The sequence below is a fragment of the Chlorocebus sabaeus genome, chromosome 8, assembly GCF_047675955.1.
Source record: "Chlorocebus sabaeus isolate Y175 chromosome 8, mChlSab1.0.hap1, whole genome shotgun sequence".
NCBI classification, from domain to species: domain Eukaryota; kingdom Metazoa; phylum Chordata; class Mammalia; order Primates; family Cercopithecidae; genus Chlorocebus; species Chlorocebus sabaeus.
This window is the reverse complement of record NC_132911.1, coordinates 4,605,997-4,632,818: the sequence shown is the minus strand read 5'-3', so window position 1 is coordinate 4,632,818 and position 26,822 is coordinate 4,605,997. Positions and strand designations below refer to the sequence as shown.

Here is a 26,822-nt window from a genome sequence, read left to right as displayed (position 1 = left end):
ACTGACTTTAAGAAAGGGAGATGGTTCTCAGTGGCCCTGACCTAATCAAATGAGCCCTTACAAGGGGCTTTTCCTGAGCAGAGGTTTTGAGTGTGAGAGTGATTCGAATTGGGAGAGTCCCCATTGCACTGTCGATGGAAGGGTCACAAGGCAGGGAAGGGCGCGTGGCCACGAGCTGCCCCAAGTGGACCCTCCGTTAGCCGGCAAGAAGGTGGGAACCTCAGTCCTAGAACCACGGAATTGGACTTCACCAAGAACCTGATTGAACATCAAAAAGGATTCTTCCCTAGGACTCTAAGAGAAGAAAGCAGCCGCACTAGTTCCTTGAGTGTTAGACCCAGGTCAGAGGGCCCAGCTGAGCTTCACCTGCAGAATTGGGAAATGATAAAATGCTGCTTTACGCTGTTCAGTTGGTAGTAATTTATGTGGCATTGAAAACTGGCACACACACAATAGTTTGCTGGTCTCTCAAGTAAAAATGGTGTTCCATGAAAAAGCAGCTCGTTCATCCCTGAAAGCAGAGAATCTCCCACGTATTTATCCTCAAGACCAGCGCCATCCCTTGTTACCCAGCAGAAGTGCAGGTGCATTCTGCTAACGATTAGCATTAATGCTAATGTTAGAAAACCTAACAACGAGAGTTTTCGCTTGTAATCTAGAATCCAGAAAAAGTGATCCTGGGGCAATTTACTGAACACTGTGCCACGGTATACACATTTCATGCCTGGACTGAACAGTTTTACTAATGGGGACTTTTCCCACTAGGATCCTTTTAAAGGTGAGTTATTAATGGCAATATTTTGGCGATATTGATAAGAGGTAAGAAGGGTTATAGATCAGAGAAAAGCTCAAAGGCAAGAGAGCCACTGCTCTTCAGGAGAGAATGGTTTCAGATCTGAGGTTGGGGCAAATACTTTTTAATATTTAATCAAGATTAGGAGTTTAATCAATATGTTGACTTCCTAGCTACTGTGCTTTCAAATTCCTAAAGTGACCCTCAACACCATCTTAGATTTTATGAAAGCTCAAGGCTATTATAGCTATGTATTTATTTATTTGAGGTGAAGTCTCACTCTGTCGCCAAGGCTGGAGTGCAGTGGTATGATCTCGACTCACTGCAACCTCTGCCTCCCGGATCAAGCAATTCTCCTGCCTCAGTCTCCCAAGTAGCTGGGACTACAGGTGTCTGCCACTATGCCCAGCTAATTTTTGCACTGTTAGTCTCAAATTCCTGACCTCAAGTGATCCACCTGCCTCAGCCTCCCAAAGTGCAGGCATGAGCCACCGTGCCCGGCCCTTTCCTTATCCTTCTGACACATCTCTACTTGTACAACCTGTGCCAACTCCACCCATTGTGTACTGACTTGTGGGGGATTTGGGGACAGCAGGAGATGAGGGATGAGGACGGTGTTGGGTGCACCTGTGGCATGTAGATGCATCAGTACTTCCCATTGTGGACAGTGAGTTACTAAACAGGGCTCTTCGTTCTCTGCTATTTTCTTCATATAGCACCTCTCAGAAAACTCCCTGTAATTACTCAAAAAATGGCTTATAATGATGGTTGATCATTCAGAGAGATATTGTATTATCCTCATGTAAAGAATTTACAATTCTCTTCCTTTATTTTTCTCCACATTAATTTTGATTTAACATGTCTTTTAAGGAAATTAACGAAGCTCTTCCAAAAGCATGAGAGGAAAACAGCAAAATAAAGATATTTGCAAAATAAGAATAATTAAGGTAGGAGTAGGAAAGGAGAAAACAAGTTTGAACCTGAAATATCATTGGAATTTAATAATTTAAAAATCCTAAGAATATGTTTCTCTTTGTGCTGTGCATTAGAATGCTGTAAGTTACCCTATTATCTTAGTGACTGATTTTACACTAATGGAGTGAGTCCCATATGCGCTAGCTGTTTGCTGTTTTGTGGTGTATTCCTGAGGAATCATCTCACAGGATTGATCCTAAAAACCTGGGCTAGAGATGTTGATGAATCAGTTTCATCTGCCCTCGCTACTAAAAATCCACAGCCACACACATGAGTTTGTGTTGACGTCTTAGCTACTGTGTGCCTTACACACCTGAGTATGTGACCACTCATCTCAGATCCTTGAGGGGAATTGCTTATAAACGGGGGGAAAAACCGATTGGATTTAGAAGTTTCACAAATAAAATTGACTTCACTTGAAAATCATGCAGAGGCTAGAGGAAAAAAAATGATGTTTCAGGACAACCTGATCCTCCCATTATTCAAAAGTCACAACTGTTAGATGTTCACATCTCCTGAAGTTGTTTTGAATCGTGTCAGCAACTGAAGGCTCTACAACTTTGCTCTGTGAAATGAGTCTCCCAGGGCTTAGTGTACATGCCTGGAACTACGTATCGTTCAAGCTTCCCCGTGGGTTGTGGAAGAGAAATGTGCTGGTGTTTGTGTGTGTGCGCGTGTGTGTATGTAAGAATAAAGACTTTGACAACCAATATTGTGAGCTTTCTCCTACTGTGAAATGTCACCGCTGTTTGAAAAGGTTAGCCCCCAGTGTCAGAGACAGTGAAAGGTCTATGGCAGCAGAGAGGAAGTGGTTAGTGTTGAATGTGTTGTTCACAGATCTGAAAAGACAGATGTATTCTATTAAAGTGCTTAAAGGAAATAGTTTACAGTGAGGTTGTTGTGCTTGGACAGCTTTTATTATTCCCCAAAGATAGAAAAGGCAGAAGCAGTACCAGGAGTTGCCGAAGTCATGTTCCAGTAGCTTCTCCTCTCTCTCCCCTTTCTTTTTTCTTCTGTAAGCTCTATTGATAGATTAAATGGTAAGATGTGCCAATTTCTCCATTGCAAGTGAAGATGGCATGGCATGTTTCCAATTCCATGAACATCTTACTCAGGGAGTGGACAGGTTCATCCCCAGCTTCCCGTGTGTGGTGAAGTTTAAGGGGAAAAGCTGAATAAAGAGTTGCACCAACATTCCATGTTGAATGTAACAAGACTTGGGAAGTTCTTCGTTTTCTGAAAAGTGTTTTCCATGCTCTTTGTGTAACTACGTGGGCTGGATATTGCACTAGGTGCTTCTATTTGCCGTATCATGTAATCTTCACAACAGCTCTGAGGGGCAGGTGGTGATCATCTGTATTAAACACATGAGGAATCTGGGATTCAGAGGCATTTTTAACCTGCCAACGTGACATCTCTAATGAGTTCCAGAACAGTGATTAAGTCTTTCTTACAACGAACTTCAAAATCCCCACTGTGCGTGAGATTTTTCCTATTAAAGATCCAAAAACTGGACACACGTAGACCTGGAAATGCCTTCCACACAGGAGGAATGGAAAGCAGCCAGTATATGTTTGTATGTAGAATGTGGCTGATACGGCGGCTACAGTGTGTTCTATGTGAATGACACCCCTGCCGTTCCCCGAACTCATCTAACCACCCTGCCCAGAGAGCACTTTCCTCTGTGCATAGAGCGTCTTCTTCGTTCATCACCACACTCTTGCAGGTGTGTTATTGCCCTTACATGTCAGAAGGAGTCACTGAAGTTAATTTTCCCAAAGTCTGCATTGTAATGAATGGTCCAGGGAAAATGGGAACTCTGTTCTGAATTAAATTCCACCTACTTTTCTCGAGCTTCTGCATTATCTGCCTAGAAAAATAATGAGAAATTAGACTTTTAGGGTCATTAAAATAATTCAAGCCCTTCCTTTCACAGATGAGAAAAATCCAAGGCTGTGGCTCAGGATTTCAGAACATCTCAGGGGTGAGGCTGGAGCTCTGGGCTTCTAGGGCAGTGGCCTTTGTGCTGAAACTGGGATTTTTGTAAAAACGTTGTTCACCTTGCAAGGTGAAATGGCTTTTGATAATCCCAGTAGGAAAATTTGGGAAATTTTAGTGGCAAAGACTTTAATGCAATGAAGTATAGAAAAGAAGAATGAGTTAATAGAAAAGGACACAAAATCTTTCTTGGAATTTGTGAATTGTCTCAGATACCTTTGTTTACCACCACAGGAGGGTTTTCTACATCTCAATACATAGAGTGCAGGAAGAATGTTGTTGTTGAGCACATTGTCTGACCCCTTGTTCTTCCTCCTCCTTTGCCCTCTCTTATCTTCTGGGTCCTTCTATTCTCCCCCTATTTGGAGGGAAAGGGTTTAAAATGTCTCCGATGGTATAAACCAATAGATCATTACAAGACTAAGTAGAATAATCTTTAAATCCCAACTGGTGCCAAGTTAGATCCTGAATGTGCTTATGTCTGAAAACTTAAATCGCAGGAAAATACATTATTTAAATGGGATCCCTGATTTGGTAAGGAAACGTGAGATGAATAGCTAATTGCCTTTCTTCTAGTAAAACATCTTACGCTAATTACCCTTTACATTAGTAAAGAGTTGAGTCATCAAAGATTTGTGGACATTCTTACACTAATCCTCCATACTACCTTGAGACAATGATTCATATAATAATATAACTTCATATATGAGACATTTATCTTTTAATTTAGTGGTGCTATTAAGCGACATTAAATTAAAAGATTCTGATAACAAATCAGGAGCATCAACAATACAAATGGTTCACATTGTCAAGTATAGTAAATAAGTACCTGTGTCTTTCCTGGTGCAAAAGATGACTAATAACATTGGGCTTTCGGAGAATGATTTCCCTGACCAAGGAAAGGACACTGACTGATTTAAGGGTAGAAATAAAATTTGATAATCTGGTCCCTAAAACTTGGTTGTCAGTTTTTCTCAAATGTCCCTATTCAAGGACATCAAAAATCTAATAAAAAAAAATGCAGGAATGCCTGAATATCTGTAAGCTGACAATGGGAGCTGCAGTCGAAATAACCTTGTGAAGACAACTGTTTCCAGACTTTAAAAAAAGAGAGTTACTGTACTAACAACTAGCTGCTCATAAAGTAATGGACAGGCCATGAGCCAATAATAGATTTATCCCAAAGAATGATCCAATAAAGCATTATTTTAAATACAAATAAAAATAAGGTAACATTTTCAACTACCAAATTGCTGAACATTTTCTTTTATGTACCAAAACAATGTGGGCAAAGAGGCTTTAGTTAAGATATTCTTATTTACACCAGATGAAATAAACTGGTACTATAGTTCTAGAAATCAGTTTGGCCTAGCAGATTAACAGCCTTGACTAAAAAATTCTATTTCTAGCAAATTATTCTTGAAAACTGACCAGAATTTGATAGGTGATTGGTGTAATGTACAATTGCAGTAAGTGAGAAAAACTAATTTCTAATGATAAAGGAATTTAATACATTATGAATAATCTATTAAAATATCTTAGGAAAACTGTTCAAAGAGGTCATAAAGGCAGAATAATCAAACGTTAACAACTTTATACTATCAATATTATGTGAGTGTCTCCACCTATCAACTTATATATACAATGCACATAGCATTAATAATAAATGCATAAACATCCTAACAGTGGTTATTTATGGTGATGGGTTTACACAGTTACTTTCTTCTTCTTGATAATTTAAAAATTTTCCCAAATATTCTGCAATAACCTGTGAGCCTAATCTTTCATGGTCATGTGACAAAGACCCTGTTTTTAGGGGAACTAAGGAGAAAGTCCAACAACAATATCTTCATGAATATTTCACTCTAACGATAAATGATAAATAAAAGCATTTCATGGAAGAGAAAAACAAAATTAATACTGTGTGACTCAGTGTATATCTTTTCTTATAATGGGACTAGTATTAATAGATGTTTAATCATATTTAAACAACTAACAAGTTCATTAAAATACTTCTGAGAAAAATGTTTAAAGCGTTGATTAATCAAAATCTGAATTTAATAAAGTTAGCATAATAGGAAGGTATGTTTACTAATATAATTTTGAAATGTAATAATTATCAATGAAAAGAAAATGTAATAATTATCGATGAAAATAAAAATTTTCAGTGTCAGGTGTGGTTAAAGTAAGGGGTATAATTTCTGAAGCAGACTGTTGAGTTATGGTAAAGCCAGCAGGTTCTAGAATCAAACTTCACCAGAGCAAACCCTGCTTCTACCACTTCAAGCTTTGTGATCTCTATTAAATTATTTAAGTTCTTTGTACCTCCATGTTTTATTTTTTTGTAAATGATTGTCACAATGGCATAAATCTTATAACATTTTGGTGGAATTAAATAGGATGTACTCAAACATTTTAGTACCATATACAAAATATTTTTAAAAACTGTTACTCTTCTTGATAATTCCAGTGATGATAATGTTTTATTAGATGACTGCCATACTTCCACTGGATGCGTGACCAACAGACTTACATGGAAAGATGAATCACATTGTCAAGAAGTGTTTGAACCAGAGCAACTCCATCTTGAGTAGGGACTGAGTAAAGTAAGGCTGAGACCTGCTGGGCTGGATTCCCAGGAGGTTACGGAATTCTTAGTCACAGGATGAGAGAGGAGGTCGGCACAAGATACAGGCCGTAAAGACCTTGCTGATGAAGCAGGTTGCAGTAAAGAAGCCAGCCCAAATCTACCGAAACCAAGATGGTGACGAGAGTGACTCTGGCTGTCCTCACGGCTGCACTCACCTCAGCGCCATGAGGCGCATTTACAAATGCTATGGCAGCATCACAAAGTTACCCAATATGGTCTAAAGAGGGGAGCCATGAATAATCCACCCCTTGTTTAGCATATCGTCAAGAAATAACCATAAAAATGGCAACCAGCGACCCTCAGGACCGTTCTGTCTATGGAGTAGCCATTCTTTTATTCCTCTATTTTCTTAATAAACTTGCTTTCACTTTAGTCTGTGGACTCACCCTGAATTCTTTTTCACGTGACATCCAAGAACCCTCTCTTGGGGTCTGGATCAGGACCCCTTTCCAGCAACAATATGGCAATAAATGCTAAAGTACCACAGGAAACACCCATCCCTGTGAACAAGCAGCGGCCAGTGAATTAGAAGGAAGACAAACAGGGTGAAGTTCTGGAAGCAAAGGGCAGAAAGTGATTTCAGGAGAAAGTGACTGATTGTTCAGAGTGAACAGGAGGATGGACATTCGACCAAAAGATTTAGCAACAGAGAAATTACGGCTGATGAGATTTAAGAGAGAATGGGAAGAGATGCGAAGAGAACCGTTCATCTGAGAGGTTTCCTTCCTCGTGTCCACAGGGAGTACGGGCTGCAGCAGCTGCAGAGGAATGTGGAGGGAAAGATTCCTGTCTGTCTGCAGGCCATGTGCCTTTTAAAAAGTTGTTTGCAGGCTGGGCACAGTGGCTCATGCCTGTAATTCCAGCACTTTGGGAGGCCAAGGTGGGAGGATCACTTGAGATCAGGAGTTTGAGACCAGTTTGGCCAACATGGTGAAACCCTGTCTCTACTAAAAATACAAAAATTAGCTGGGCGTGGTGGTGGGCGTCTGTAATCCCAGCTACTCGGGAGGCTGAGGCAGGAGAATAACTTGAACCCAGGAGGTGGAGGTTGCAGTGAACCCAGATTGTGGCACTGCACTCCATCCTGGATGACAGAGTGAGACTCTGTCTCAAAATAAATAAATAAATAAATAAAAATAAAATAATAATTGCTTGCTTTGTCTTAGTTTATAAAGACAGGAAATGGAACAACACATTTTTCTAATTGGGTTAGTCATGCAGAAAAGAAAAAAATGATCATGCAGAAGAGGAAAAAAATGACAGAACCACGTTTTCAAGGTGATGAACTTTAGGACAGACACGGAGGCTCAGGTTTTAGACTGCAAAATGGTTCCATCCTTCAGGAAAACAGCCACGGTACGGACATAGCTCCTACTGATGTTTACAGTGTGTCAGCGCAAATCACACATTAACAATAATTAGCCAAGAATAGGATTGGCTCAACGCTTACTTAGAAATTTAATAGGTCTTAGATTGTTTAACTAGAGAGGTACTTTGATGAAAAATTGGCAAAAAAATAATTAAACGTATGTTTGAAATATAACGTGATCTGAATTTTGATGACTCTTCCTCAATGTAAAACACTATAAAATCTAATGAAGAAATGTTAAAATTTGGAGGGGAAGGGATTATGTAATTGTATTTATTAATGAATAAATTAAACATTTTGAAAGCAATTCTAAATTCTAATATTTGAAAATAATTTATTATACTGTAAATGCTCCTAGAAAAAACAGAATCCTAGAGTAAGTTAAACAATGTAAACGACTGAAATTTCTCCAGGTGTATTGTGTTCAAAACATGTTTCGCTTAAAAATAAAAATTGATAAAGCTGTGAGATAATCCAAGAAAAGTTTAATTTCCATTTTGCAATCATAAACTAGACCAAAAATGTTCCAAATAACCAATGAGCCATTAAAAAGATTATTTTTGTTGTTATTTTGAGAAACTAAAAGGTCTCACTCTGTCGCCCAGGCTGGAATGCAGTGGCACTATCTCGGCTCACTGCAACCTCCGCCTACTGGGTTCAAGCAATTCTCATGCCTCAACCTCCCGAGTAGCTGGGACTACAGTCGCATTCCAGCATGCGTGGCTGGGGCTAATTTGTGTGTGTGTAGGGGGGAGGGGTAGTGGGGGGCCAGGTAGAGATGGGGTTTTACCACGTTGGCCAGGCTGCTCTTGAACTCCTGACTTCAGGTGATCCCCTGCCTCAGCCTCCCAAAGTGCTGGGATTACACATGTGAACCCCCACGCCTGGTCAAAAAACTCTAAATATACTGTTTCCTCAATTGTAAGTTAATACATATAATGGAATTGGAAATTCCATTTGCTCTGATACTATAAAAAGAAAAGGTAGATGTAAAAGAATAGTAGCTTATGCAATGTGATTCCTTACTTCTCAAATTTAATAGAAGTCTATTGATTAAATAATTGTAAGACAAATTAAATGAGAACAATAGTATATCTGACAGTGGGAGCTCAATAGATTCATTTATATATTGTATATGGAGCTTATTATATATGTATATAATATGTAATATGTTATTAAATTTATAAATATGTATAAACTTATATACTTATATTTTACACATTTATATATACACAATTATATACATATGGGTGTATGTGTATATCTATCTGTCTATCTGCATAGTGAGCCCTCGCAATTCTAAGGATTTACAAGGATTTCAGTATTATTGCTACCAATAGTAGTAAATACTACCAATAGTAGTAAATATTCTTTTGGTGCAGTACTTAAATAAAACTTTTTGCCTAGAAGAGGCATTGATAAAATTACAGTAAACCTGCGAGTTAATGAAAAGTCCAAGACACAAGATTCATATTTTTCACCCATTTCTCCCAAACCCTGAATTCTTCAAATTTGGAAGTAGCTGGTCTCTAAACACAAAACAATTTCCTCTGTGATTTGTGAGGATTTGCAATGGTATCTCTCCTCATATTCAGTATGTTACCTTTGTTTGAAAGAATTTTGCATCTTATTTATTTGTTTGGGGTTATCTGAGCTCACCTTTATAGGTAAAGCTTCTTTTAGACACTGAGTCATATTATCCAATGCAGGAAGGTACAGGTGTATTAAGAGCAGAAGATAGGACTTGGTTTCCTAAGAGAGGTCTCGGAAGTTCAGTGGATCTTGAGGAAGGTGGATGTCTGGCTGTGGGGGATGAGGCAGCAGGATGACAGGGAGGGATAGGGAGCAGGCTGAGCTTTCCAAGGGGCTACAAAGGAGGGCAGGACGCTCCAGCTAGAGAGGACAGAGAAAGAAGTGGCATCAAGTAGAAATAGCTATATTCACTTCTTACATTATTGTCACTTTAAAAACTGTAATAAGAATCCACTGTCATTCCAATATAGTATCGGTTTCCTCACATTTTCAAACAACCTACAGAAAGTGTGTTTTAACCTAACCACTGAGAGATTACAGTGAAGGCAGCTGATGTAGAAGAAAAAAGAAAAAACAAACTAAAGTGAATGAAACAACAAAATTAATGTGTCCCTTAGGTATATTTATTGTTGTGTTTTTTGATTTTTCAGCCCTTAAACTAAAAATACTTTCCCCAGAATTTACCTTCCTAAATGTTGTTATCAGAAAAGAGATTCATCATATCTATTTCAAGTTTTTGTTTGTGGTTTTGGGGAATTTTTTTTTAACCTCACATCCTTCTTAGTTTACGATGAGAAAACCTAAAGTCAACTCTCAGCGACTTTGAAGCACACAATACGTTGTTATTAACTACAGTCACTATGATGTACCAGGGATCTCTTGAACTTATTTCTTCTGTCAAACTGAAATTGTCCATCTTTTGACCAACGTCTCCCCAGTTCCCCCAGCCCTCACCCCTGGAGACAACAATCTATTTGAAATTGTTGAATCTGAATTACTAAGGAATCACCTTAGCCAAGAGAGACCAGGGAATGTGAGACTAACTTTGGCATATATTGAAGTTATCTTCCACACAATAAAACAAAACAAAAACTCATGTGAAAACTAGGTAACTGTACTGACAAAATAAAGCTAAAAGGGCCAAGCTCAGCTCCAAAGATTGTGATTTAGCAGGTCTGAGATTAGACACAGAAACTATCTTTTTTTTATCAATCACAAAATATTTTTATCATTCATTCCAAGATCTGAGAATGAACGACTAAATAGATTAATTCAGGGGAAAGAACAGACTATTGCAGGGATTTCCCATAGGTGACTTATCTTTCTCCTAGCTCTAGTTTCTTACTCTCTCTCTCTTTCTCTCTCTCCTATTTCTTTGCAAATGAAAATCTCTCTGCCCAGCTCTGAGGGGAGCTGGAGGGAGGAGGGGGAGGAGGAAGGGTGTGGAAGGAAGAAAAGAGGAGAACCCAAAGGACATGTGGGGAGAAGTGTCCAGATACCTGGTGGACCCAGGACGCACAAGTCACCTTCCCTTTTTGTGCAACATTGCCAAGATTAGCGGAGCTGTCCAATAAGAGAATGTAGTAACTTGAAACAAATTGTAACTCAGGGGAGCAGATAATCTACAGCAGTATAACACCATCTTATTGAAAAATAATAAATAAATACATATATTCCCTGGTGGAGATGTAGCTTTACAAAGCATCAAAACACTCATTTGCAAAAGTATGAAATTTATTAGCTCATTCAACTCTCAGATAGGTCCTGTCTATTCACATACCGTGATCGTCCCCGAGAGACTACTCAGATTTTCTGTTTAGATTCTGAGCGAACGGAGCTCTGTTTGTCTTATCTGTTTAGGGTGGGTGACATTTGCTTTGAGTTCTATGCTCTTTATTATTTCCCATTGATTCTCTTGTTTGTTATTTATTGTGCATTCATCTCCTCTCTCCTGAGTAACTTCAAGATAAAATTATTTCAGCACAAGAAAGTGAGTACGATGCATTTACTGTTTTGGATGAAAACATAATCCCGGGGAGAGCTTGCAGGCGACATCTGAGTGTGCCACCAAGATAACTGCAGAAGCAGAAGCAGATTCCCCATCTCATGTTCCCTTTCCTGCGTTATTTGTCACCACAACACGGAGATGAGGATGAGAAAACACATGAAGAGGCAGAAGAGAAGAGGAGGAAGACGCCAGGCGCCATGGTTGCACCACAGCACGCCCCTCTCTGAGAGTTCCTTAGTGCAGGATGTTCATGACCCAGCACCCTTTGGATGGCGTTGACTCTGGGCTGGACGCTGTGAGCCTGGAAGAGGTGACTGTCTGTCTCTGGGCATTCTCTGAAAGGGGCTGAGGATGGACAGCAACCCTCTGGCCAGCCCTTCCTTGGAGGGAGATCTGGGTGGCCCACCTCCTTGTCCTCCACAAGCGTCAACGCCAGGATCCCTGTGGTCCACAAGCGTCAACCCCAGGCTCTGATGACAACAGTTTGTTTGAACCATGTAACCACGGTGGACTTATTTCTTCAGTCCTACGCCACACTGTTGGGAAGAGCCCCTCAACGTTTATATATTCCTTCCAGTCTCTCACTTCTCCCTCTTACCCTTGTAAAATACCCAGGAAAAGTATTTGTCTTCATCTTTCGGGGAAAATATTGCTATAGGAAATATAGCAAATCTTTGCCATAGAAAAATACCTTAGACTTGGCAGTTTATATGTAATAGAAATGTGTTTCTCACCACTCTCGAGACTGGGAAGTACAAGGTCAAGGCTTGATACAGAAGCACAGCTGGCAGCATTGCTTCTAGGTCTCACCTTCTTCCTTCCAGGCAGACCAGCTCCTGCAGCCCCTGCCCTCCTGTCTCCGTGCCCCCCAGCCAGTAGCCCATGTGGAAGGGTTTGGAGTTTGGGACTGGAAGATCTGAGTTCAAATTCTGCATAGTCTTCCCTGTGCACCTGTGAGCCTTGCTTCCTGATACGAGCAGGCAGCATCATAATTCCTATCTCAGATGACTGTTGGAAGGATGGAGGATGCTTCCTGAAGTGAAAAATACTGTACAATGTTGCTGCAAAGAAGATTACACATGGGATCAGGAACTCTGAGAGGTAGAGCCTGAGAGACATGGTCTCCAGGTGCATCAGAATACACAGGGGCTGAGCAGAGGGAGACCAGAGAGGAAGCAAGTGCTTAGTGACGTCAGTGAGGGAAGACAGTCCCAAAGGACAACTGTCCACCTAAGCCCAGCCCTCCAAATGTCAGTGATTTGAAAAGAGTAATAATCACTGCCACACACAGTCAGCTACTGAGTCGGCTGGGCTCAGGACACCAGACTAAAGACGGTGCATTGATCATCTCCAGCCTTATACAGTCTTGGCATCCTGGCATCGTATTTAGTCAGAGTTTTCCAGAGAAACAAAGCTAGTTGGTCATGTGTATGTGTGTGTGTGCCTGTGTGTGTGTGTAGATGTATTTATTTATACAGTTGACCCTTGAACAACATAAACTGCCTGGATCCACTTATCTTCAGAATCTGTTCAATGAATATACTGAAGCATTTTTTGGAAATTTGTAACAATTAAAACAAAACTAGCAGACAACCCTTATAGCCTAAAAACAAAACAAAACAAAATCCGAAAAAGGTGTGTCATGAATGCGTAAAATATGTGTAGATACGAGTCTATGTGTTAAGTAACTGTTTATGTTATCGGTAAGGCATCTGGTCAACAGTAGGCTCTTTTCAGTTAGGTTTTTGGGGGAGTCAAAAGATATACTCAGGTTTTCAGCTGTGTGTGGTGGTGGGGGTTGGTCAGTGGTCAGTGCCCCAACCTTTGTATGCTTCAGGGGTCCCCTGTATATACTTGATATTAATCTCCTTACATGCAGGTGTGTACACACACACGCACACACACACATTTACTATAAGAATTTACTATAAGGGACTGACTCACATGATTATGGAGTTGACAAGACCAAAGACCTGCAAGGGGTGAGTCAGCAAGCTGGAGACCAGGAAAGCCAGTGTTTTAGCTCCAGTCGGAAGGCGGGAAAAAAAATGCTGTCCAATTTAAAGCCCACCAGGAGGAGGAAGTCTTGCCTCCTCTGGGGCAGGTCAGCCTTTTGTTCTATTTGGGTCTTCAGCTGATTGGACCAGACCCACCCACACTGGGGAGAGCCGTCTGCTTTCCTCAGTCGGCTGATTCAAATGTTAATGTCATCTGCGACATTCTCACAGACACACCCGGAATCTTGTGTGGTCCAGTGTCTGAGCACCTTGTGGTGCAGTCAGGTTCACACAGAAAACTGACCCTCACACCTGTTTACACATAGAGTCACTGGCTCAGAGGCAAGTAACTCACCCAGGTCATGGGGCCACCACGCTGGAAGCAAAGATTTGCAGCCGACCTGCCTGCTGGCAACTGCTGTAGGTCCAGTCTCATATGGGGACCTCAGAAATGTTTCCACTGCACACTTAGTAAAGCCAAGTGTGGGATCGCTTAGACTATCATTTTATATTTTATAATCACAGGATGGATCCCTCATTTTTTTCCATAAATGCCAAAAATCTTCTTAAAATGTTTAATGCAGGACCTAGTACATCAAGAAACATATTTAACTCTTAGAATTATGATACTAGAAACCAGGATCCTATGTGCCTTTTGCACAGCCTGGAGAGTGTCTGGAGGGACTGGCGGCGTCTAGCAATTTATCTACAGCACGTAGAGCATGCCTTTCCTCTACTTGCTTCCCATCCATACAGATTCGCTAAACTTTAAGTGACTAAATGAATATATGAATACATGAATGAGCAACTGGCCTTTTTATCTAAACTTTTTCACGAGTATAGCAAATTTAGAGAACTCTGTAATCAGGGTGCATACATCAAGTGAGTGATCTGCCTGAACGCTTTGGGGAATGATAATGATTTGTGGACTCTGCCGCTCCTCATGGTCACTAGGATTGGATGTGTAAAGTCAATGGCAGTACGGATTATTTTTAGCTTCTGACACGGGATCTTGTAAGATGTGATCTTGCTGCTTGATAGCCTCACATTAATTATTTACAAGCTCTTGGACATCATTGGTATCATTCACCTCTTAGAACATTTCCCATTTTCAGGGGTTGATAGAAAGCAGTTCTGACCGGAAATGCTGTGTGGATACAACATGATTTTATGATCTCCAAGTCTTACCTGCTAATGGCCTGGTTTTGTTTCTTCCAGTGAAAAAGGCGATTGAGTTGAAGTCAAGAGGAGTCAAGATGCTGCCCAGCAAGGACGGAAGCCATAAAAACTCTGTCCGTGAGTCCCTTTCCTTTCTATACAAAGATTGATGCGCCAGTCAAGGGGGAGCGGAGGAGAGAATGGAGCAGTTAAGGAGAAGCGTTCCCACCCACCGCCTTCCCCACATTGTCTCTTCCTTCTTTTCTACATCCAAGAATATTTTCTGGGAGAAAGAACATGGCACTAACTTCACTTTGTTAGGGAGGAATGTCCTTCTGCTTCTAACTCCTAACCATGTCTCATATCTGCCCTGATCACTGTCTGAGTCTGGACCTTCCAGATGGCTCTCTTAAGTAAATGTGACACAGTCAGGCATTTTTATAGCAGTCTCTCTCCGTCCTAGCACACCCCACACACACCAGACCAGACCGATATCTGGAAAGGAGAAGTCTGTTCTTGTCTTTTGTCTGTTAAAATGTTACTGACGATTCACTGCCTGGAGAGTAAAGTAACTTTCGGGCAATGTCTGCGTCCTTTCAAGGAGAAAAGAAGATCTGCAGACATATCTTGCTGATGACTTTTGCATGTGCCCAGCACCTGGTAGACACCAGATCAATAGCTGTGGGAGGAATGAAGGTGTCTGCCACACTTGCTATTTTGGTGCCTTGTCCTCGGTGCCCATCATCGTCACTCAGCCATAGGAACCCCTGGCCATGCCTGGACTGGGTCATGGTGCTTCTCTGCCACAAGGGCCCTTTGTCCTTTAGCTGAAAGCCGACAGCCTGTGTGCTTCTTGGAGACTCACTGTGCAGACCCTTCTTTCTCTGCAGGTGCAGTCAGCTCTCCCTTGGTTTTGCTCCCCCCATGCCCTTACACATGTCATAGAAGTTACTGGCTACCAGCTTCACTGAGGGCTCGCTTTTCTTACAAACAAGAGATGAGTACCCTCTACTGAGACACCAGGTGGGCTGACTTCCCGCAGGGGCCATTTTCTGCTCATGCTCTTTCTGGGACTTTCTACCCATTGGGTTGTGTTTTCTTTGCTTCCCTAGCAACCTTTTCATGTGATGTTTCCAGCCTAGTTCCGTGGGTGCAACTGTTTTCACGTCCTGTTTCTAGCCTAGCTCCATGGGTGCACCTGTTTTCATGTGATGCTTCTAGCCTAGCTCCGTGGGTGCACCTGTTTTCACGTGACGCTTCTAGCCTAGCTCCGTGGGTGCACCTGTTTTCATGTGATGTTTCCAGCCTTGCTCCGTGGGTGCACCTGTTTTCATGTGATGTTTCTAGCCTAGATCCGTGGGTGCACCTGTTTTCATGTGATGTTTCCAGCCTTGCTCCGTGGGTGCAACTGTTTTCACGTGATGTTTCTAGCCTAGATCTGTGGGTGCACCTGTTTTCATGTGATGTTTCTAGCCTTGCTCCGTGGGTGCACCTGTTTTCCTGTGATGTTTCTAGCCTAGATCCGTGGGTGCACCTGTTTTCATGTGATGTTTCTAGCCTAGCTCCGTGGGTGCACCTGTTTTCATGTGATGTTTCTAGCCTTGCTCCCTGGGTACACCTGTCCCTGGTGTTTTGCATCTGTGCCTGTTGTTTTTCTGTTGCCTAGCAGTTAGTGGAAGGGCTGGGGTGGACATCTGAACCCCCTCAGGTCAGCCAATTCTGTTTACATCTGTATGCTACAGCAGGCTTCTGCATGAGGTTTTATATGCAACAAATATTCTGCTAAAACTAATAAATAAAAATAAACAATCAAAATCTTTTGAAAACGACACTATGGATTGACCTATGTGTTCATCACTTTAGGTTTCCTGACAATTGCTTGTGTGACAATAATCCATAGCGTGTGCTCAGTTCTGAGCAGGTTGGGAGGACAGAGAGATAAACCTGTACCCTGGCCCTCAGAGGCAGGCAGGAGCCACCACACTCTGACTGCCACTCTGGCCCTTAGATGTCTTCCTCTTCCCAAAAAAAAAAAAAAAAAAAAAAAAATCAATCTGTAACTGTTTGTGTGGCACTTTCTATTGAATAGTCACAGCCAGTCACCCTTTAATGAAATTAGACTGGAAAAGGATGGGAAAACTGAAGGGAGAAAAACTGAAAAACAGTCAAAGGCATAAAGGTTTTTTTAAAAATAAAATTTTTTAACGTTTTAATATTGTTAGCTTTTAGTGTAGAATGTTCTGTAGAGGGAGATATAGTATTTACAATATTTTGAAAATGATTTTTATGATAAAACCCTGCACAAATGATCTAAAGTTCAATGTAGAACCACATATCCGGCCAAACTCTTATATTAAATCAATATCAGGTTGGATATCCAATCAACCGGGCATCAGATTTTTCTGTTATTGTAACATTTAGGCAGAGCTTTTTTTCTTTTTTAATAAGGAGACTATCTCTTCTGTCCTCATCTGAACACAAATTGACATATACATAATGACTCATTTGGTGTTAGAAAGCATTCTGTCCTTTCTTTTAACAGTATTAAAGTACATTTTTTTGGTCAGGCATGGGAATTAATCATTAGAGAAAATGAGGAATGGTAACCGTGAGCCCTCTAAGACGAGGAAGGTAATCAATGGTAATGTGTCATTCCAGAGAAAGGTATGACGGAGAAAATGAAATTGTTTCACTGATGAAAGGACATAGGGTTTGAAGCGAGAGAGGCAAGAATTCCATCGCTGTGCAAGTATGTGCCTTAGTCAACTTCAAATGTCATCGCTTACAAAATTATTAATAAACCAGTAATCCTTTTCATAGGGTTGTCACTCACATAAACCAGGAGGTGTGTAAACTGCCTGTTCCAGAGTGTGGCATGCAGTGGGCATTCTGTACGCCTTTGGGGCCTTCAATATGTAAATAGAGGGAAGTGAACCACATGGGGTGAAAGGCAGGGGAGGCCAGGCCAGGCCACGTTCCACTGCGTCATGCGTGCCTTAGGAGTTCCCGCCGTGAGCCCCGTTTTCTCTTCAGCTCCTCATGAACCCCTTGCCATCTGTAGGAGACCAAGTGTGAAGGTGCTTTATGTTCTTAATACCCATGGTGACACTGGCTGCCCAGATGCCTGTTGCTGATGTGAAGATTTCATCTTCTGTCTACAGGGAGTGAAGTGCTGGTGCCTTCAATGGAGGCCTCATTCCTTTTCAAGCCATTCCATTAGCTTGAGTCTCTCCACTTCTGCTTCACCCCAAGATCTGGGTTCCTCTGGGAGACCACAGGTCTTGAAATTCTAGAGATTAGATCCCAGCACACAAACCTCTCTTGCAGAAGTGATAGAATCGTTTCCCCAACTAAGGGTTTTGTTGCAGATATGACAAAAGCTTTATGGAAAATGTCCAGCTCAGGGTCTGCAGGCGCTGTTAGCTCTTGTTCCACACCACCCTCTGTTTTCTTCCATCTTAGTCTTTTTTATTCTGTAAGCTGGACATTGTTGTTTGTTTATGATCATTTTTCTTCATGAGACTCCTCTGGGAGTAAAAGAAGTGACAGCAACGGCCAGGGAATTATCTGTTCATTGTAGAATGTGAGGCTGTCCCTGTTAAGTTTTCATCCAGTGCTGGCTTCACTAAAGCCAGGCAGGGGTGGACCCTGCTAGCAACTCCTGTATTCTGCCCATGGGAAGCACCAGGGCATGGATGGGAGGGTGAGCTGCCTCCTGCCGTCCCCTCAAGCTGTCTCTGCTCCAAGGCACAAAAATCAGAGGTCACAGCTCTTTGCATTCATCTCCATCTGGATTTCAGCACCAACTTTTGCCCCTTGTTGCCTCCAGCCTAGAAAGCAGCCACGGCTCAGTGGTGACTCCTTCCCACGCCACTCCCCTGTCCTTGGTGGTGTCTGCAGATTCACCCTTTTGTAAACAGAGCCTTTGAAAGTAGCCCTGTCTTACTGGGTTCTTCTCCAAATGACATCTGTTTCCTAATGGGACCCTGTCATGGTGATAGAAAATGTTCAAGGTTTTGATGAATTAAAGAGGGCAAGTTCTACCCAAAGTTCTAGACGTTAACAAATAAAAATAAAAACACACACTGGGCAAAGCAAGAAATCCATGCCCTCAGACTATATCAGATCCACCCAAAGTCCTGTGCATTATTACCCTCACCCCTGTTCACTGTCGGGGCATCAGCAAGAGTTCAGGAAGTGCAGAAAGAGAGAGAGAGAGATGACGGCAGGGAATGGGAGAATTTCCCTGACAGCCTCAGGAAACTTGCAATTTGATAATTAAACAGATCAAGGTCACTGGTCTGATTGTCTAAGGTGTTATCCAAGCTTGTTGTCTCATGACCAAGAAAATTAAGGGTCATGGTTACAAAGGGTGAGGTTGGAGTGAAAGTTTAATAAGCGAGAGAAGAAAGCTCTTTGCAAGGGAGAGGGGATCCCGAATGGGTTGCCGCTTTTACAGCTGAATTCAAAAGTTTTTTATGAGAAACTCCTCATCTCTGTAGCTGTTTGAGTAACTTTTCTAATCTGTAAATCTGTCTGCATAACTACCCCTTATTTGTGTAGTTGTGGTTATGTCCCTAGGCAAGTACAAAGCACCACTTCTCTTGTTTGTATAACTGTGGGTTTGTTTCAGGGAAGCCCCCCTCCTACCTGTGTGAGTTCTCATGGAATCCACTGTGTATATGCCTGAAAAAAGGGAGGAAACTTTTTCCTGGGAGCTCACTAATCACACAAAGAACAGAAGCCTTCTGTGCTGAATCCTGCCAGCTCATCTATGCAGGTGCGGCCTGCTTCTGTACTGGAACATGCCTGCTCATCTGTGCAGGTGCAGCCTGAGTTTTCCCAGGCTGCTCTATTTTTGCCTGTAGCTGTGATTTTTCAGGCTGGCTGCCTCTCCAAGGACCAGCCTTCACTGTCTAGCTAACTGATTTTTCCTTCTGCCACAGTGATGGAGGACTGCTCTAATTACGAAACTTAAGAGAGTTAAGTTTTTTGTTTTTTTTTTTTGTTTTTTGAGATGGAGTTTCGCTCTGACACCCAGGTTGGAGTGCAGTGGCATGATCTCAGCTCACTGAAACCTCTACCTCCTGGGTTCAAGCGATTCTCCTGCCTCAGCCTCCCAGATAGCGGGGACTACAGGTGCGCGCCACCATGCCTGGCTAATTTTTTGCATTTTCAGTAGAGACGGGGTTTCACCATGTTGGCCAGGCTGGTCTCGAACTCCTGACGTCAGGTGATCTTCCTGCCTTGGCCTTCTTAAGTGCTGGGATTACAGGCGTGAGCCACTGCACCCAGCTGAGAGTTAAGTTTATACAGATATGTAATACCTGGCAGTAGATTTAAAACTAACTCCTGCTTGTTTCACTTGAAAGACAAAAGTGCCTGTGTTTGGAAATCATGCACATCCCACAGGCTGGTCTCTTCCTCTTCTTCTTCCTGCTGGGCCAGTGACATTTTTCTCCCAGACCTACCTACCTACCTTGATTGTACCTTTAGTTCAAGATGAGCCCCTTGAGGGTTTGGGGTTTTCCCATCCATGACCCACAGATATCACACACCATACCTCCTCATCCCCTGATAGCCCAAGCTACCAGTCCATAGCGAGTACCTACTGATGAATGAATGAATGAATGAATGAATGAATGAATGAATGAAAAGACAGAAAGGAATCTCTGTGCCTTGGAACAAAAGTCCTATAGATTCTTTCAGTTATGTCTCCTAATCTGATGAGTCTTTTGTGAATTTTGCTTTGGGAACCCAAGTTCCTCAGCTTCTTTACACAGCCTTGGCTTTCAACCCTCTGCAATTCATTTCATCATGAACATGCACAAAACCTAACTGCATAGTGCAGCGCGACTGGCATCTTTAGAGATATTTCAACTCTTCTGTGCGGTGAGGGCGACTCTCCACATGAAGTGTAGAATGAGAAGATTTAAAATTTCCTTTTTCACCAGCTTGTAATCAATAATGTTTGAAGAAAATCCCAAAGATATTAAGATAATCCTTAATATCTTAAATGTCTAAGTATTTTATAATTAGATGCTTTACATGCTCTAAATTTTGAATTATTTTAATCTTGGAAAAAAATGCACTATAAATGGGCAACATTATGTCTCAAAAAGGCATCTGGAATAAACTGAGTGAGCGCCCATCCCCCATGGAATACACTGAGTGAGCGCCCATCCCCCATGGAATACACTGAGTGAGCGCCCATCCCCCATGGAATAAACTGAGTGAGCGCCCATCCCCCATGGAATACACTGAGTGAGCACCCATCCCCCATGGAATACACTGAGTGAGCACCCATCCCCCATCTTCTTTCTCAGCCTGAGTGATGGTGAACTGCTCTTTATTCTGAAAGTAGATTCTTTCAATGCCAAAGAAATTATTAAACTGACAGTCTATATATTGGTTTGTTGTTGAGACAGAGTCTCGTTCCGTCACCCAGGCTGGAGTGTGGCACAATCTCGGCTAACTGCAACCTCTACCTCCCGGGTTCAAGCGATTTGCATGCCTCAGCCTCTTGAGTAGCTGGGACTACAGGCATGCGCCACCAGTCCTGGTTAATTTTTCTATTTTTAGTACCATGAAGTTACACTATGTTGGACAAGCTGGTCTCGAACTCCTGACCTCAGGTGATTTGCCCGCCCCGGCCTCCCAAAGTGCTGGGATTACAGACGTGAGCCACTGCACCTGGCCAACACTCTCTATTTTTTAATGATGGTAACAGTACATGTCATTTCTTCTTCTCTTCTTCTGAGCATTCTCCTTGGCAGAAACCAGTTTTGGCAGCCCTCAATGTGAGGATTACTAAAGTAAATAACCTATGGGTGCCCTTCTAACTCCAAAATATATACACCTGTAGGAACGAAGATAAACAAAGCATTGGTTGTTATTTTTGAACTAGAGATTCTTCCCCATGTAAAGTTAAAGACAAATGACCAATTCGATCTTGATTTGTGGTAGTTCACTCAGATGAGCTGATGGCACATGCTGTGTACGGAGGAGCATTGCAGTTACAACAGTTTCTAACCATGCAGGGTGGGGCAGTTAATCCAGAACCATTATTTAATAAAAAGCTGATTTTCTAAAAAATGTGGAAAATTGAGCAGTATAATGCATTGCCTTTATGCCCCTGGGAAAAATAACAACAGAACATTATAAAATAAATGCCCCTGGAATTCTCCTGTATTCAACCATAAACTGTTCACTTCTTTGCCCTTTGTTTCTATTGGACAATCAATGTTTTCTTACCTTGAAAAGAAAAAAAAAATGACCTGAAGCAAAACAGAATGATATTCATCCCAAGTTTCCAAAGACACAGTTCAGTTCATGAAAGCAATTGGTCGAATCTTGTCCTTCATAATGACATAAGTGGTTCCATCTCCCTCTGGCTTTTCTTGTGGCTCAGGCATAATTTGGAGGGGAAGATCTTAAAACTTGTAGCTCTGTTTTTAGAATGCTACATAAAGTGATGTCTCAATTACGGTATACACTTAATGATGTAATTATAACTGTAGAATGTTTGGATTGTCTTTTTTCATTCCCTGACTGGTCAAACCATTTTCCAAAATACACTTTAGAAAATAATTTTCCATTTGTATTTATCCACTTATCATTATAATAGTAATATTCATAGTTGTAGTTGTATTTTTTGGAATAATTTATGAACAAATAAAATATACTAGTGGGTAATCTTCTCTTAATTGTTAAATTCCAATGTGCTAAAAAAAATAATAATAAGGTTTAATCCTATATTCTGAAGAGTCTTTTGCCCTCATGTTAGCCTCTGAGTTTAGCATCGTAACCGCCAGCAGCAGGTTCAGTTCAGCCCAGGGATGGACTTCAGTGCCTGTCCTCTCTCTGGGACCTGTGGAAGCTGAGAGAAAGGAAAAGAGAAGCCATGAATTCTCATGAATAGGGCTACCATGAGAAATAAAGAGAGAAGAAAACCAGCTCATTCATGTTCATCTTTGGAAAGTTGTCCCAAGATGGTCCAATTCCAGAATGGTCTGAGGCAGATTATGTGGCTTAGCCTGCATTTCTCTGCTGCAGGCCAGAACTTTCTATCTACAGGCTTACCTGGGTGTCACGTTGGTGTCTAACAGGCGTCTCTCTCACTCTTACCTTTCACAGAAGAAGCCTGTGACTTCCAGCATTCAGTCCCTAGACCTTCATGCCACCCCTCTCTCCGGCCCCTTGGTGAGCCCTGACTGTCCCCCAACATGTCCCAAGCCTTTCTTGTTACCTCCAAACCACCATTGCCTCTCACCCATCTCATCTCATCATCCTCTGACTCTCGCTGCCCTGACAAAGTCCCACCCTGCAACCAGAGGTATCTGGGTGAAATATCAGTAGAACCACATTCTTCCTTCTCTCCAGACCCTCAAAGTTTTCCTATCACAGGCAGAATGAGTTCGAATTCCTCATGAAGACCCAAAGACCTCCCTTCCTCCCATCCTCATATCCTGGTCCTCTTGGTTTCTGGGCTGTTTCTTGAGGAAACTGGACACGAAACCACCCGATGGTCTTTGCTCTCCTCTTTCCTCCACCTGAAATAATGTTCCAAAGAAGCCACATCCCATGCTCCCTCCCTCACACCATTTCTTTTTTTTTTTTTTTTGAGATGGAGTCTCACTCTGTCGCCCAGGCTGGAGTGAGTGGCACCGTCTAGGCTCACTGCAAGCTCCGCCCCCCGGGTTCCCACCATTCTCCTGCCTCAGCCTCCCGAGTAGCTGGGACTATAGGCACCCGCCACCACGCCCGGCTAATTTTTTGTACTTTTTAGTAGAGATGGGGTTTCATCGTGTTAGCCAGGATGGTCTCTATCTCCTGCCCTCGTGATCTGCCTGTCTCGGCTGGCAGCTGTCACTGATCACCCTACCTAAATATCATGTATCTTGAGCATCCACAACTCCTCCCACCCAAGTACTAACCAGACCTGACCCTGCTTATGTTCCAAGATCAGGTGCATTCAGGGTGGCATGGCCATTGACTTGAGCATCCACAACTTCTATCTTCTCCCGATACTTGCTCTGTTTTCGTGTTCTTTAACTTATCATAACATATCATATATATCATACATATAAATGTGTGTTTACTTGTACGTGTATCATAAACACACACATAAAGTAACCCTATTCATTTAATTTATCTCACATATAAACTAAACTCCACAAGGGCAGGTCTATTTTCTTTTTTTTAACTTATTTTTTATATTTTTTTCCATAAGTTATTGGGGTACAGGTGGTATATGGTTACATGAGTAAGCTCTTTAGTGGTGATTTGTGAGATGTTGGTGCACCCATCAGCCAAACAGTAGATGCTGCACCATATCTGTTGTCTTTTATCCCTCACTCCCCTCCCACTCTTCCCCAACTTCCCCAAAGCCCATTGTCTCATTCTTATGAGGGCAGGCATATGTTCTACTTCGTTCTCTGATCTCTACTAAGAATTTCTAAGAGTCCCAGGTATACAACAGATGCTTAGAAAGTGTTGGTGAATTGAATAACCCAGGGATGTAGTTAACGGGCCGGCATGTCATGTGGGAAGAGGGTGCTCATGTATTTCTTCAATTAGATTTTTATATTTCACATCTTCACTCACGCATTAAAGAGTCCCTTGTTGCAGGGCATCCAGAAGCTGTCGTAAAGAGGATCAGCATCTGTTCCTTCCCCGGGGGAAATTACAGTCTTGTGGTGTTTCAGATCTCCAGTAAATATTTGTCACACAGAGTGCTGTCATAACGGTAGCAACATTTACTGATGATTGACTAAAAATGGAAACTCACTATCTTTCAAAATATGAGTAGATCAACCCATGAACTATAGAAATCCATAGAAATAGAGGATGGAAAGCCGTAGGAAAGCAGGGCCATGTGAGATGCCACCAAGTCCTCTTTAAAGTACCTCCTCTGTGGCTGAAATGTCTTATTTATAGACTTTTGCTAGGTACTGGCTAAGAGAAAACTGTGCCCATTATCAAAATGATATGTATTATATGGAAAAAAGCACAAATAATTAAATAATTCATCAATGTCAATAAAACACAGTGGTTTCAGAATCACGATACCCACGGCATGGAAGGAAACAGTAAAATTATGAGAAATCATTCAAGTTTCTGTCACAAGGTGATAACAGCTGGTAATAAAAACTAATTGTCAGTCTAAATTGCGTGCTCTAGTCAGTCAGAACACATGCCGTAATATACTAATTTTCCTCTGTCCCACTGCTAAAGGAGTTCATTTGTTACCGAGTCAATGGCTGAGACATGCTTGCTCTTAGGAAGGTCATTTGAAGAATTTCAGTGAAATGCATGCTGCCTTTCTGCAGAGTGCTTCCCTCCATCCAGAGCTGGAGGTGGGATGTGGGTGCAAGGAGGGTGGGAGGAAGGGAAGGGAGAATGGACTGAGGACCTTCATCAGCCTGGATGCCTGACTTCGAACCCAGGATACCAGGGAACAGAAGTTGTGACGTGTCCCCTAAATCCTATCAATTGCAAATGATGCTTATGTAGTTTCAAGCTCAGAAACTTTATTTCAGAAATCATTTCCCACGGACATTTCTATCAGGCCATAATTTTCCAGATAACCAGATATATATTTTCGCTCTATCAGTCCGCATATGGATAATCTCCTGTAATGAACATGATCCGCTTGACTCATCTATGAGAAACACATTTTGCTTCCCAATAATATTGTTAAGGATACCAGGCGTGTTACTAGATTGCCGGGAATGCCTCTCATCATCAGGTCTTGCTTTTAGGGACCTGAGTGTTGTATTAGGAACGTGCGATTTATCTGAAAGGCAGTGGCCAGAGTGATTTGTAACACTGCTGCCGAAAGAGGCATGCCTGCTAATCTGTGTGCCAGATTTCTAGCACTAAGTGCTGTAGATCTTGCTTTAAAGCAGATTTTGATGGTGGGAAAAATAATAGCCCCATTAACCTCTAACAGTAGTATAAAGGCTTAATAAAACAAGAAGGATAATTGCTCTAATCTACTTTGCTCTATCATAAAATGTAACAATTTGGAGTTTTGCAATTGTTAAAGACCCTTGTTTTCTCAGCAAAAATCCATCTCCATATAACATGAATATAGTAGATTGTAAAAACTGCTTCATCAATCAGGTAAGTAAATTATGCTTGCAGTTTCTAAACAGGCCTTTGTCACTGCAGGAGCTAAAATATCTTTTCAAATGCTATGGAAAATATTGCTGTGAAGGGGATTGATGTCTAGATACATTTGAGAACAGCATCACTGGTAACTAGAAGCCAAACAAGATTGTTCCTCAATTATTTGTCATACCGTTTACATAATATAATTGTTTAAATAACCAGAAAAAAGGATCTATTAAAATACATAAAACAATATATAGCCTGATTGGATTACAGATGGTCAAACTGAATCGTAACCATAGAAGTAAAAGGCTTTTCAAGTGGTTTCGGCATACAATTAAAGAATATAATTGATTCACTAAAGGGAGAAACTCACTTTGTGTAATGGCTAGACAGCACATTCTTTTACCTCAAATAGTGAATGAGAAACCATCTAGAGATGATGGCAGACCTAAAAAAAGAAGTATACATTTTTGCATTTCCACCACTACTTTTTAGAAGTGCAATGTACCACATGAATTTTCATCAAATTTTATAAAAGAAAATAACTCAATAACTTTCTATTCCTATGTAATTGGAGGAGAAAAACTCTGAACCTCTGGAGGATTATGAATTATTCATGTCTGGCACCCACACAGTCCAAACAATTCCAGCAGCAGTCAGAAGAGGGAACTGCTATATTGTTGTAATAAAATCATCTTACAGGATCAAGTCTTTGTTAGTGAGTAACTTCAGTCAGAAACTTTAAAAACTAAACTAATTAATCACTGAGGCTTTCTTATCAATTAAATTAAAGAATTCCGTTTTATACACAAGGAAACTAAGTCAGCAAGGAAATTAATTAGCCTTGATATAAACATAACGAAGAGACCGAGAGTTAAATATCAAGATGAACTCAGATGATCAAGGGGAATTCTGAAAAAGTACGCATTTCTTAAGCCTCGTTTTATTTAAAACACATTGTAAAGGTGTAAGGAGAAAACCGAAAATGTTTTCAGAGCGCTTATAGAATTACAGAATCATGAAGTTGAAACTGACCGCCATTTTCCAGAGGGAAATCAGTTTTGCCCAGACTTGATAATTTAGCCTCACTGAATGAAAAGTTTCAAAAAAAAAGAAAGCCAATTTAGACGAAACGATGATTATGCTGATTATGGATGACCTGGCAATATTGGGCCTGAAATTATTCATGGCATCAGGAGAAGCTGCTGCCTTGCATCTGCCCT

General features: G+C 41.4%; 1 protein-coding gene across 2 annotated transcripts in view; it reads left to right on the top strand.

Annotated features, from left to right (window-relative positions):
* CSMD1 (CUB and Sushi multiple domains 1) overlaps window positions 1-26,822 on the top strand; it is a 1,948,922-nt gene that overhangs the window by 1,186,885 nt on the left and 735,215 nt on the right. For both annotated transcript variants that reach the window (XM_073017922.1, XM_007961594.3), the window contains exon 7: window positions 14,542-14,619. In XM_073017922.1, coding sequence (XP_072874023.1) covers window positions 14,542-14,619 — 78 coding nt within the window. The remainder of the gene's footprint in view (window positions 1-14,541; window positions 14,620-26,822) is intronic.